Consider the following 13577-nt stretch of genomic DNA (forward strand, 5'->3'; position numbering starts at 1 on the left):
ATGTTAAATGAAAACATATGCACATTAGGAAATAATAGAAAAAAATGAGACTTCTTAGGTGGGATAGGGTCATATTTTAGAGATCCTTGACATTAAAACAGAGATTAGATTTAATGCAGTTGCCAATGCAAGGCTTCAAGAGCTGAAGTTACCTGGCAAAGCCACATTTTAGGAAGAATGGTCTGGTAGCAGTAAGCCAGATTGACAGGATGCAGAATGATTCATCTGTTACAATGAGTAATTAAGCTATATACATAAATTTGTGTATTTTTATGTAAATATATACACAGAGTATAACATTTATTACACATACAATATTACAGACAAGAAATGAGATGGAGAACTGAACTACGATGGGAGTTAATTAGAACAGGAATGTGACTAAGATACTAGAATACTATATCAAACGGCCCTAATAATTACAAATAGCACTTGCAGTTTTAAATAAATTACTTCTCAATAATATTATGAAGGAAGAGTCAATCTCCTACATGTTAACTCACCTGATCCTCTTGAAACAAAATGCCTTTCTGAGCATTTATTCGTTTAAACAGATCCCCTCCTTCACAGTAATCCATCACTATGTAGAGAGAGCCATTTTCTACAAAATATAAACATTAAATTCCATTTTTAAAATGTGTATCAAAAGCATAGATTAATTAAAAGTACTTAAAGGTTTACTAAAAAGCAGCAATTAATTAATTGTGCCCCGTTAAACAAAAAATAGAACCACACTTAAAAGAATCAGAGTGCAAAGTTAAGGTATACTGGTTACACAGATTGTACAATAACTTGGGTCAACAGGCAACTCCGTCATTAATGATTTTTCTACCAATACACCATCCTATTAGATAGCAGTGTCCACATTGACCCAAACATTTCTGGAATACAGACAAAATGCAGACGGATATACAGATACTTCTTGACTTACAAGGGATTTACGTCCCAAAAAACCCATCATAAGTTGAAAATATCTTAAGTTAAAAACATGTATTTTTTAACTCTTTTTATATGTATTATTTCAATGGTATTTTTGAAGTATAGCATAAGTAATATAATCAATAATATTGAAAATGCGTATCTTAATAATTATTATTAATAATACTTTTATGACTTGCCCTGTGGGTGGACAGGACTAGAACACTTCTTAACTCTTCTCTTTCCCTTTATTCTTAAATAAGAATAAGACTATGCTTATTCTTACCAAGTAAGGAAGACTGGCTGATACTACTTCTAACATTGACTAAATCACTACATACTAGTAAAAGTACTGCAACGCAAAGAACAGATTTCACTTCTCTTACTATCCTGTGCTTCTGGCCTTATTTCTAGCGCTACTTATTTCTTACACCTTGTGGTGATGTTATTACTTGCAGGACTCATACCTCCTTCTGATTACGCTGCTTCTAATGTGCCATGGATTGGGAACCTACACGATCGAGCTAACTAAGAATCTGTTATAACTCTTTATGATTAATATGAAAAGACCACCCAAATGTACATGTGAGAAATCACAATGTTAACAAAAAAAAGAGATCGTACAAGCCACTACTTATAAAAATATGTTGGGGTGGCTGGTTGCCGGTTAGCTCAGTTGGTTAGAGCATGGTGCTGATAACACCAAGGTTGCCGGTTCGATCCCCACATGGACCACTGTGAGCTGTGTCCTCCTCAAAAAAAAGTATAGATGGAGTATTAGAAAGCCACAAAGAAGCATGAAATCTTACCATTTGCAACAATACAGATGGATCTAGAGAACATTATGGTAAGTGAAATAAGTCAGACAGAGAAAGACAAATACCATATGATCTCACTTATATGTGGAATCTAAAGAAAAGAATAGATGAATGAACTAATCAGAAAGTCTCAGATATCTAGAGGAAAAACTGAGGGTTTCTAGATGGGGTGTTAGTTGGGGACGAGGGAGAAGGTGAGAGGATTAGAAAGCAGTCAGTAACCACAAGATTGCCATGGGGTTACGAAAGTCAATTTGGGGAATGTAATCAATAATGCGGTAAAGATTCCGATGGACACTTGTCTCATTAGGAAGACCACCTCAGGGATGATGTAGATGCCTGATCACTGCACTGTACACCTGAAGCTGAAGCTGAACAATAATGAATGTCAACTATAATTTTATATATATATATATATATATATATATATATATATATATATACATATATACATATATATATATAGTTACAAGAAGTGGAGTACAGCATTAGGAATAGAGACAGTGGAAATGTAATGGCTGTGTGTAAGGTCAGAGTAGTGGATGGGGGGAGGGAGGTTGTCACTGTGTGAGGGATATAAATGATAAATGTCTAACTATTACATTGTTTTGTGCACCTGAAACTAATAAAAAAAAGTTAAAAAAAAGTATAGGATGTTAATATTTATGTAGTATAAAGGAAACACAAGACAGTGGTTAGCCCCAGGAAAGGACAATAGGTGACCTAAAGGTAGGAATAGAAGGCAAACATTTTACTGTTATGTAACATTTGAATTTGGTACCACATGCATGTATCAAAAAATAAATAAAACTATCAAAAGATTTTAAAGAGTGTGTGTGCCTGAGAAAGAGAGAGAGAGAGAGAAAGAGAGAGAGAAACAGAGGCAGGGAGACAGAGAAGGTTAAACAGGACGTGAGAAAGGGATGGACAAGCAATCCTGAAATAACGTGCTTGAGCTTTAGTACATGGACTCTGTAATGTTTTCTGCTGCTTAAAGATCTATTATTTATTTTTGGGATAAATACTACTTAAAATGTAAGGTTAACAGAATGACGGGAGTACTGATCTGTTTTGTACCCACTCGAAACATTCAAATGTCTGAGCATCAGCTACTATGTGCCAAACACTTCACACAAGATGCTAGAGATACAGAAATATAAGTCACCACCCTCATCACCAATGTGCTCACACACCAATGGAGAAGAAAATAGCCTACAAAAAAAAAAAAATCCCCCAAACAACCACCACCTGCATTTAAACAAAATGTCTAGGTAATTCACATACAGCACCAACACAAAACAACCACAAGACACTGCTTGAAGTCTGGGCAAAAAGACTGTAAAGCAAGTGACAAAGCCTCAGTGCATGTAAGAAAATGACCAAGAGTTTCACAGGAAAACAGTAATGAGGGTATAAGCTCCGATCACTCAGCAAAACACTGTGGGCTAGCTAACCCAAAAGCCAATTCTAACACTCTTCTTCCTTCATCACCTCTCACTTTAGAAGCTGAAAAAAAATCCACGATTTTCTAATTCCAGTCTCCTCTACAGTTAGAGGTGGTCATTGACCCAGTTTTGGCCAATAAGACCTAAGAGGAAATCTAAACAGTGGCTTCTGAGAAAGCACTTGCTTATCTGATTAAAGGAATGAGTCCAGAAAAGAGCTGCTGGTGCTGCCATCCCCTCTTTTTTTCGCCTTGGAGGCAGACATGTGTCTAGAGTTGTAAGAGCCATCTTGGGACAAAGGGAAAAGCTAACATTAGGCTGAAAAACTTACATACTAAAGATGGTAGAGTAGAAAGACTTTTGCTTCAATACATAGATGCACACATGAGTATCGGCTTGATTCCAGGATAATACACCCACTGTCCCCGTGTAGTGTAAGACTGGGTCACTATTACTATAATTACTTAAGAAGAAGCAATGTGGTACGTTTAAGAATTTAGACAGAGCAAGAACAGTAATTTACATCCTTTTAGACTAAACAGAAAAAATGTTGTGATCTTTAGAAAGTAACCCTACTCATTAGTGTTCTCCTGTATACCTTACCATTACAATACTGAGGTATGTTGAAAGTGTTCTCAGGGTCTTAAAACGTCATAGCTATATTGCTATTTTGGAAATATATACTGTCTGTTAATGCAGGAACTAAGATAAGGCAAAGCTTCTCTAAAGGTAGATTGGGGGGTTTATTGAAGTTCTATTGAATTTATTCCCATTATTATCATAAATCTCTATAAATTACAAAACAAAAAGCTAATCTAGATTGTTGAATCTAGTAGAAGATAGTTTAAATGACTGTTTCAGGATCACATCACATATCGGTGTCAGAGTTTGAATTAGAGCTAAAGAATCCTTGCTCCGAGATAAACTTGGTATCCAGTATAACAGAACATATTTTTAAAAATATGGATCGATTAACACGTTATGTCATAAGGTACTCATATTATTCATTAGTTTTATTATGGCAATGAAATGAGGATTTATACCTGTGTAAAAGAATACAACGTTAATCATCTCTTCCTTCCCAGGACTTCAAATTTTCTTTATCTTTCCCCTAGTATCTATTGTTTAGTTTCTTCTTTCTTTCATCAAGATTTTAATATTTCAAGTTAAAAGACTTGCATTCATGAACCTAAGTACTCTGTTTCACTCCACCCTCATTCCCATTCCCTACTAGCAAGCATTGTCAATAAATTAGTATTTATTCTTTACTGTATTTTCTGTGCCTACATGGAACAAATATACATAAAACTTTTATTGTTTAGAAACAAGTGGGATCATATGTATGTGCTTCTGCACCTTGTTTTTTTTTTACTTCATGGATATCTTTCAATGTCATTATGTATTGATGCATCTCATTCTTTACAGCTTTCATGTTAACAACTGTAGTGTATCTCACTGTAGGCATTTTATGGCTCTATCATAATTTGTTTAGCCAGTTGTCTGTTGCGGATACTTACGTTGTTTTTAGTTTTTTACTAAAAAACTAAATATTACAGATAATGTTACACTGAACATTCTTGTACAGGTGTCCGTGTGCTATAGTAGTATTTCTATAGGAATGGAATTGTTAGACTACGGGGGATGAGAGTTCCTGTGTCTTGCAAGCTTTTCAACCCTGGCTTACAAGTTCCTTCTAAAATTTTATAGTGTAACTTTATCTGGTGATTCTGTGTATTTGATCACAGTCCCTGTTTCTGTGTTACCTGAATGACCTTTAATTGATTTTATGTACTTTTCTTCCTCAGAATACATTCGCAAAAAGATTCCTCATAAGGAAAGTATCCAAAAGTTATTATATGGTTTAGGAGTTTTTGGAACTCTCTTGAAAAATTTATCTGACCTTCAAATGATTCTCTATATTGGACAATATTTGGATGCTTCATGTTTGCCAACACTGCAACTTCTCTCCTCGATTCTTCCCTTTCTTTATTGGACATCTTAAATGGGAAGGAAAAAGAAAATAATAAAACATCAATAAACAACCCATGCCATCAATAAGAGAGTGGTTAAAAATAATGGTAACAATAAGTACAGTGGAAATAACAGTCGGAAGTTAAAAAGAGTTCAATTTACAAATAAAAACATTTAAAGATGTTCAAACTAGATTAGGTTATAGAACAGTAGACATATAAACAAAAGCATATATCATAGAAAAAAATCTGAAAGGATATGCAGACTATTCTGAAATTAATTGTTCTCTCTGGTATTATGGCAGTCTTTTACTTTAGGTTATGTGTTACCATATTCTTTTTATTCTCTAACAATGAGACCTTTTATAACCAAATGAAAAATATACTTACTTTTGAAATATTAATTTCCTTGATAACATATTGTTTCCCATCTTCTGTTGATTTAACAAGAATGGCTTTTCCAAATGAACCTTCTCCAATCTTCTGTAGTCTAACATACTTCTCCATGGTTCTTTTTCTAAGTCTAAGGCATCTTAACTGATATAGTAGACATAAGAAAAGTAACAGTTAACAGACATAAGCATGTCTTTATAACAATTATAACATTTAATTAAAATTCTAATTCCTTAGTGATTTGCTTACTTTAAAAAAAGGATATTTAAAATCTTTACTGAAAGTTAAATAAACTTTATCTCAATTTTACTCATGCAACCTAGTTACAGCTAAAAAGAAAAACCATGATATTTCAATTTTATAAGAATGCTTTGTAAAGTCAAATACTGTATATATTTAATGTATAGGGAGAGAGAAGCAAACTTTTTCGGAGTGAATTAGCAGCATTACTTTATTATCTCCCATAAGAATGCAAGCTTCATAAGACTATTTCCCAAGTTATTTACCCAATCCCCTCTTAGACATTTAAATAGTTTAGTGTTTGCTATTCTAAAAGAACTTCAGATAAAATTTCCATATATATTTTTACATAATCATAAAAATTTCCTGAGGATACACTCCGAGTTCAAAGAATATGCACATGTTAAAGCTATCAAACATTGCTTTAACTGTCTTACAGAAACGTCTCCTCACTTATATTCTAACCAGCAGTGTATAAAAGTGCATGCTCCTAGCTACTCTTATAACACTGGCTGCTTTTTATTAAAATCTTCGATAGGCCATAAAGAGCACTGAAACCTTGGAGTCGGAGAGCCTGGACGTGCATCCTGGCTTTTTCACTTATGTATGTGACCTTGTACAAATTACTCATCTTTGGGTACCTCAGTTTGTTCATGTGTAAAATGTGGGTGAAAACAGTATGTACGCACAGAACTGTTGGGAGGATCAGTTCATCTCAGCAAAGCGCAGAGAACAGGGCCTGGCGCACAGTGAGCACTGCGGCACTATTAGTTGTTACTGTTACTCATTCTCTTTGATGGGGGAAATGGTGTGTCATTTGTATTTGAATTTCCTTTACTTACCAGGGAATTTGAAAAATTCTTCCATGTTTATTGAGCGTTTGTATTTTTGATCTTTAGAACTAGTCATTCATATTCTTTGTCCATTTTCTACTGGCATAGTCTCTTTTTTTAAATTAATTTATAAAGGCTCCTTTAATGAAAATATTAGCCCTTCTCTGTCATAAATTCCTTTTTCCTTATATACTACTTGCTTTTTAATTTTATGTACATATAAAAGTTCATTTTGATGTGAACAGATTTATCAACTTTTTCTTTATATTTCTGCCTTTGGTATAATTAGACTCTTAGACCATATCAAGATATTTGATTGTTATTAGTAGCTTTAGCAATAGTAATTTCAGGAGACTGGTGGGGACAGAAGCCAGAGTACAAAGGCTAGGTAGTGAAAATTTTAAAAAGTGAAAGGGAGGGGAGATGGAAGGAGAAGGAAAGAGTCCCAAAAGCAATCATTAGCACTGCCTATTGGCAATATCACCATTACTGTGAAGACACATGTATTCGTTATACTAATCTAAAAGCAATAAATATTTAATTCACCTAACTTATTATTTTCTATTTTCATTCATAACAAGCAGGATTTCTATGTATGATGGCCTCCTAGGAGAAAATGGGCTTCTCACGAAGCTATATTAAAATTACTATAACAGTTAACCATATTTCTCATTGTAAATTAACAAATCCTTTTTCTCATTTCATCTATCAATACTATAATTTGTTTAATTTTATTTTGCCTATAAAATAATGATCCAATTTCCTTAAATGACAAAATCCATATTCCGGGCTTGTAAGACTAAAGGCCAGAACATAGCCTTGATAAAAATAAATGGAATAATTATGCCTTATAAAATTTTGTGGGAACCTTCTTCTACCTTAGAAAACATTATATAGCCATTTTCCAATTCGAAATTTCTGTAAGAAATGACAGGCTTTTAGCAACTTTGAAAGAAACAAGAAATTAACTATTACAATAGCATTACAGCATTATATCAGTGGTTAAAGTAGAAAAGTCATTCTGAATATACTTTCAAGTCCAACTTTGGTCAACTGGCATAATATAATGGCTATCTGGACACTAGCCAGAATTTAATGATTTCGCCAGGACATGAAAGCATGTTACATCAATATGCTATTAGGATAAAAATATCAAGATAAACTCATCTTAGAAAAGTAAATTTCATAAATCAAATTACATGAACTAATAACCACCTAATGGGAATATTTCATAACCATCATTATTCTGTAACTTTTGCCAAGAAGGAAAAACAAAATTAGTCAACTTGGCCCTGCCTCAAAATTTAGTTGCCAGTCCCTTTCCAGGGACCACACTAACAAGATGGAAGCTCCAAGAGTTTCTAGTATTGCATTCTGCTGCCTACCACATTACTGAGCATTGCGGTTCTGACAACTCAGTAAAGCAGAGAAGAATCATGACTCTAATTGCCATCAAATAAGTGCTGACACCTTTATGAACAAAGACAGACTTCTGGTAGATGAGTTTCAGAGCAACTGACAACCCCAGTTTTTCGGTAGAGTCCATGCTAGACTAATGTACACCAGAGGAAGTGAAAGGGAAAACATGCAAGATAGATTACTTTCAGCATCTCACAACATATTTAACCAATCAACTGATTTCCTAGTTGTGAGACTTCTCTGCTGAATTACAATCCTAGAAGACTTTCAAACCAAATGAAATAAAAGATAACAAAATGTACTACAGGCTTACGTATCCAAAATCATCATAACATGCAACTGAAGGAACACAAAAATTCTGTTCTAATTTCATTATTATAATAAACTCAAATTACAAATAAATGTTTGCCCTTTACATGCTTCAGCATCCAACATCAAGTGAAAATCACAATACCAACTTGACAGTATTCTTAAGGTCTCTAACAATTGTATCAATGTAATCTCTATAATACATATCTGATATTCAAGATATTCAAAGCATAAAAGCAAAGACATTTTTGATATTTGAGCTTCCCAAACAGTTATGTGATATAATAAAGCAATGGATTCGGAAAAGCTACGTGACCAAAGCAAACCACTTGACTTTTCTGAGCCTTAATTACCTCGTCTAAAAACACAAGAGATTTAAACATAATCCTACCTTAAGGGCCCTACCAACTCTAATAGTCTATTACTCAAGGACAAGAAAATAAAAGAGTGAGGTGGGTCAGAAAACAGTAAACTTCAACACTGTTTAGAATGTACTATTAGCCACAAAAAGTATAGCCAAAGCCTCTCCTTCCGAAAAAAAGAAAAGAAGCTACAAGAGTAACTTCTTTATCCTAAATCTTTAAGAAGTCAAAAAATAACCGGAACTTACAGTTAAATATACCAAACTGAAGATACACATTTACCTCTACTTCTTCCTCAAACCTAACACAACTTTAAAGAGATCAAAAGGCAGAACAGGAGAGAAAAACAACAGCAATAAAATTCTAGAAGCTGACAAACACAAAAACAAGCAGCAATTGACTTGGGATACTAGAGAAAGCTGTATCCTAAGCCAGTAGAGAAATAGGTCAATTTCCACTACAGACTAGCTCAATAACTGGAAACACCAGCTGCCTCTGAGAGTGAGGGTAATACTAGGACTACAACAAGATTGGTTGAAAGACTGTGTAAGAAGCAGTTAGACACAGTTTGTCTCAGCCACCCTTCCCAGTCAGGTGACTACCCCTCTCCCAGCTTGGCAGAAGACTAGAGAGATCTCTAGATTGGGGATCCCTGACACAGCTGAGAATGGAAATACCATAGACAGGCATACCTCATTTTATTGTGCTTTACTTTATTACACTTCAGAGATATTGCATTTTTAACAAATTGAAGGCAAGACCCTCTACCAATAAAAAGATTACAATTCGCTTTATCGCAGAGGTCTGGAACCGAACCCACAATATCTCCGAGGCATGCCTGTACAATCTGGGAGAATAAGCGAAAGTCTACATAATAATTGGTGACACTCTGTTCTGACCATGATGGTGTGTAGCTTCTATCAGACCATCCACCTTCAAAAACAATCACAAACGCTGAGTCAAATATATAAACCAAACAGACAGGAATTGAGGGGCTATTATCACTGAACAGTAGGACCATACTAGTGAGTTCCACATTCACCCCAGACTTTTCCTTGAAGATCTTTTCCAAACTGTGGCATAGCAGAATGGAGCTTAAGTAGAAAGCAGCAATCTTACTGGGTAAAGAGACCGAGGTCAGAGTTTAGGGCTGCCACAATCCTGGAGAGGAAGAAAAAGAACACAAGGAGTCCAAAAATCTTCATATAAATTCCTCACCTGTCAGTTAGCTCATTCCTAAATTGTGCATATACAGGGCAAGACTAAAACAAGAAGGAGAAGGAAGAGGAAGGGGAGGAGACTCAAACAACCAAAATCAAAACAAAAAAAACAAAATAGACTCAGTTATCAGTAGGGGACTTTAACCATTATTAAGATATTCAAGAAAATAAGAAAAAGATGGACAAAGATGATTTTTTTTTAAAGATTGAGAATTTCAACAAAGAACTGAAATTCATTTTTAAAATGTAAATGAACATTCTCAAACTAAAATATGTGAAATTAAGAACACATTGCATAAGTGTTACAGCAAACAGGATACAAAAGACAGGATTAGTAAACTGAAAAATGCACCAACAAAAAAGATTCGCTGAAAGAACAGAAAGGAAAAGTAAAGAAAAAACAAAAACACACACAAAAAGAAAGAAGAAAGGAAGGAAGACAAAAAGATTCAAAATAGGAAGAGTTTAATTCTTAATCTCCAAATTTAATGCTGTCCTGATAAAAACAAAAGCTTTGGGGATGAATTATTAGACAAGCTGATTTTAAAGTTAATATGAAAAAAGGAGCAAGAATAGCTCAAGAAATATTTTTAAAAAATGAAGGAAGACTCGTTCTACTTGCTATCAAGTCACATTATAAAACTATAATAACTATGAAATTGCAAAACCATAGAAAGTCAAGAAATATATATTTTTTTAAAGTTTTAACTTGATGGATGACCATGGTGACGTATCAAATCAGAAGGGAAAAGATGGATTTGAAATACATAGTACTTGGACAACTAGGTAGCAATGTGGGAAAAAAAATAAAGTTAAACCCATTTATTCACTTTATACCAATACAAATTTTAAATGATAAAATACTTAAATGTAAAAAATAAACACATAATAGTAATAAAACATGAAAGGATAATTTTAATAATCTTAGAGCAGAATAGCTTAGCATACGACTTAAGGGATTAATATGACTACATAAAAATCTTGCATAGCAAAAAAAAATTTAAGTCCAAATTTGAATGACAAAAAGAATGTATATCTCACCGACTCATTTTTCTAATAAATAAAAAGCTCCTACGTATTCATAGAGAAAAAATCCAACAGTAAAATGGATAAAGGATATGAAATTAAAGTTAACAACAAAAAGGAATATAACTGATGTTACACTGTACAAAGGTATTCAATCTCCCATAAACAAACATATAATCTAAAAGTACAAGATAAGTTTTATGTATATTTTAACACAAAAAAAAAGTTTAAGAGATAGCATTTTTACCCATCAGAGTGGCAAAATTCAGAAAGTTTGTTATCGTTCTGTGTTGGAGGGGAATATAAGGAAATAGAATATGGTGAGAATACAAATTGATAACAAATACTAAGGAAAATAATTTGGAAATATCTACTAAAATTACAAATGTTCAAACACTTAGACCCAGCTATTCCATTTCTAGGAATTTACCCTACACATATTTCCAAATGTATGAAAATGAAACATGTATAAAGTTATCCTCTGCAGCACTGTTTGAAATGGCAAAACTTAAATATCCATAAACAAGTCAAAGAAGCAACATTTATTGATATGGACTGATTTCTAAGTACCAGAATAACAAATATGTAATACTCCCATTTGTGTATTAAAAAGTACATATGTGTGTATATTTGTACTTACATTTACTTGTGTTTGTGTGTGTGTGTGTCTGTGTGTGTGTAGAACTCTTACATGTATACACACACTTAATTGCTTATATATGTAGCATCTTGGAAGATAACACAATAAACTGGTAATATTGACTGCTTTCAGGAAAGAGAACTGAGTAGTTGAGAGGATGACTTTTCAATCTTTAATACCTTCTGAATTTTAAACTATATAATTGTATTATCTAAACAAAAAATTAAATTTAAATTTAAAAGCAATAATAAATACTGATAGAAGTAGGAAGAATGCTACCTAAATCAATTTCTCTGGTTAAATCCTAGAACAGTTCCCCATTTCCAAACTTCTAACCCTGACATTCAAAGCTTTTCTATATGGCATCACTCTTCTTAAATATGTCAACTATGCTCCAGAAAAAAAAAATCTTGCCTCTAGTCAAATTAGATATTTTTCCTTGAATTTTACTAACAATTTCTTTAAGCCACAAATAAGCAATGTTTAACATAATGAAATTTTGTGCACCAGATATGAAAAATATCAGAGTATATGAATGAAAAACTTTATCCCCACCAATCTGGAACATTAAGTCTCTTCAGCTGTTTCAGTTATTTGATGGACAAGTTGTCCCAAAGGGAAGCATTAGTAAAGGAATTTACCAAAATGAAGGTAAACAGATTTCAAGAAGCCTTCATGGTACTGTCTGCAGCTGTAACTCATACATACAGTTCTCCAAAAATATTAAGTACCATTCGGGATTGTGAGAGATGGTCAGTTTATCTTCTCAGTAAGAAAAGTCCCTGCCTTATTTCTCATTACTCAAAAAAGCAGAAAACAAAAATGGTATTCCTATTAGATGTTTTTTCAAATATTTGTTTTTTCTTCCCTGTTGTCTATCCATGCAACAATTATCGGCTTCCCCAGTGGAAACTACCAACGTGTAAACAATTTATATTCATGAAATGGTGTCATGACCAGGATTTAGAAGGTAGAAGATTAGACACAGTAAAATTACTTGGAATTCAATGTCAATGTATTATTAAAATGACCTCAAAAGAACTCCTGTGGCAAAGTTCCATAACCCTTATTAAAGTGCTAATGGCGACTTTTAATGTGCAAAAACCTGTTTTCCCACAAAACAGGCTCCTTACCTTTCACCTACAACAATAGTCAATTTTAAATGAGGAACATTTGTGGATCCTCTACCACCAGACAAATCTAAACTAGAAACAAAGGAGTACTTCTCTCCATTCTTGGCTCCCCTCCATCATCTCTACAATACTGCTGCATCATAAGAAAAGGCTATTAGCATATATTAGGTATCACTTTTAATCCTTCATAAATATTTCTGATGTAACTTAGAATGGCAATAAAACATTTTCTGCTTCCTGTGGGTGGATCTTACATTACAGAAAAATTAGGCCTGTATAAAAAGACTTATGATGAACTCTGAAAGTAGAGCTTTTAAAGCCTTACATATGAAAATTGTTTCAAATTATGGAAATTGAAATATAAGATTATAGGTTACCAGTTGCTATTCATTTTGTAATTAAAATGTATGGGTAATTTAAGAACAGAGACAACATATAAGTGTGTAAATGATTGCTTACCCATACCGAGATTTCTATTATTATTTTAACTCCCTTATCACTATAGTTTTTAAAAATAATGTCCAAGGATTACTTTGTAATACATACTGTTCCTTAGAGAATTAATATTCTAATAAGATAAGGATATTCTTTTTCCGTGCACTTAGGGTGAGTACCCATGCAATCTCTGCATAAACAAGTCTAAGCAAGGTCTCATTTCCAAAGATTTCACTATCTTGCGTATCATTGCTTTCCCCAACTGCAACTCACCTCTATGACACAGGACGGTAGTAGGGAATAACGGTGAACATCGATAAGCAACAGTCTAGGTGTGGCAGTCGTCCTAAGGAACTGAATGAGGCAGAGGCATCATTCCGCATTTCGAAAATGACATCCTGAAAGAGAAACCAAGT

At 33.6% G+C, this 13577-nt stretch overlaps 1 protein-coding gene across 9 annotated transcripts in view; it reads right to left on the minus strand.

Moving 5' to 3' along the window:
- NEK1 (NIMA related kinase 1) overlaps window positions 1-13577 on the minus strand; it is a 129215-nt gene that overhangs the window by 115194 nt on the left and 444 nt on the right. For 7 of the 9 annotated variants that reach the window (XM_074338302.1, XM_074338305.1, XM_074338306.1 and 4 more), the window contains exons 2-5: window positions 13435-13559; window positions 5542-5688; window positions 5082-5178; window positions 504-601 (exon numbers count right to left, since the gene is read on the minus strand). In XM_074338302.1, the coding sequence (XP_074194403.1) occupies window positions 504-601; window positions 5082-5178; window positions 5542-5658 (312 nt within the window). In that variant the 5' untranslated portion in view covers window positions 5659-5688; window positions 13435-13559. Of the gene's footprint in view, window positions 1-503; window positions 602-5081; window positions 5179-5541; window positions 5689-9826; window positions 9869-13434; window positions 13560-13577 lie in introns of all 9 variants that reach the window. The other 2 variants (XM_074338303.1, XM_019731453.2) reach the window with 1 other exon arrangement.

Source organism: Rhinolophus sinicus, linkage group LG07, assembly GCF_036562045.2.
Source record: "Rhinolophus sinicus isolate RSC01 linkage group LG07, ASM3656204v1, whole genome shotgun sequence".
NCBI classification, from domain to species: domain Eukaryota; kingdom Metazoa; phylum Chordata; class Mammalia; order Chiroptera; family Rhinolophidae; genus Rhinolophus; species Rhinolophus sinicus.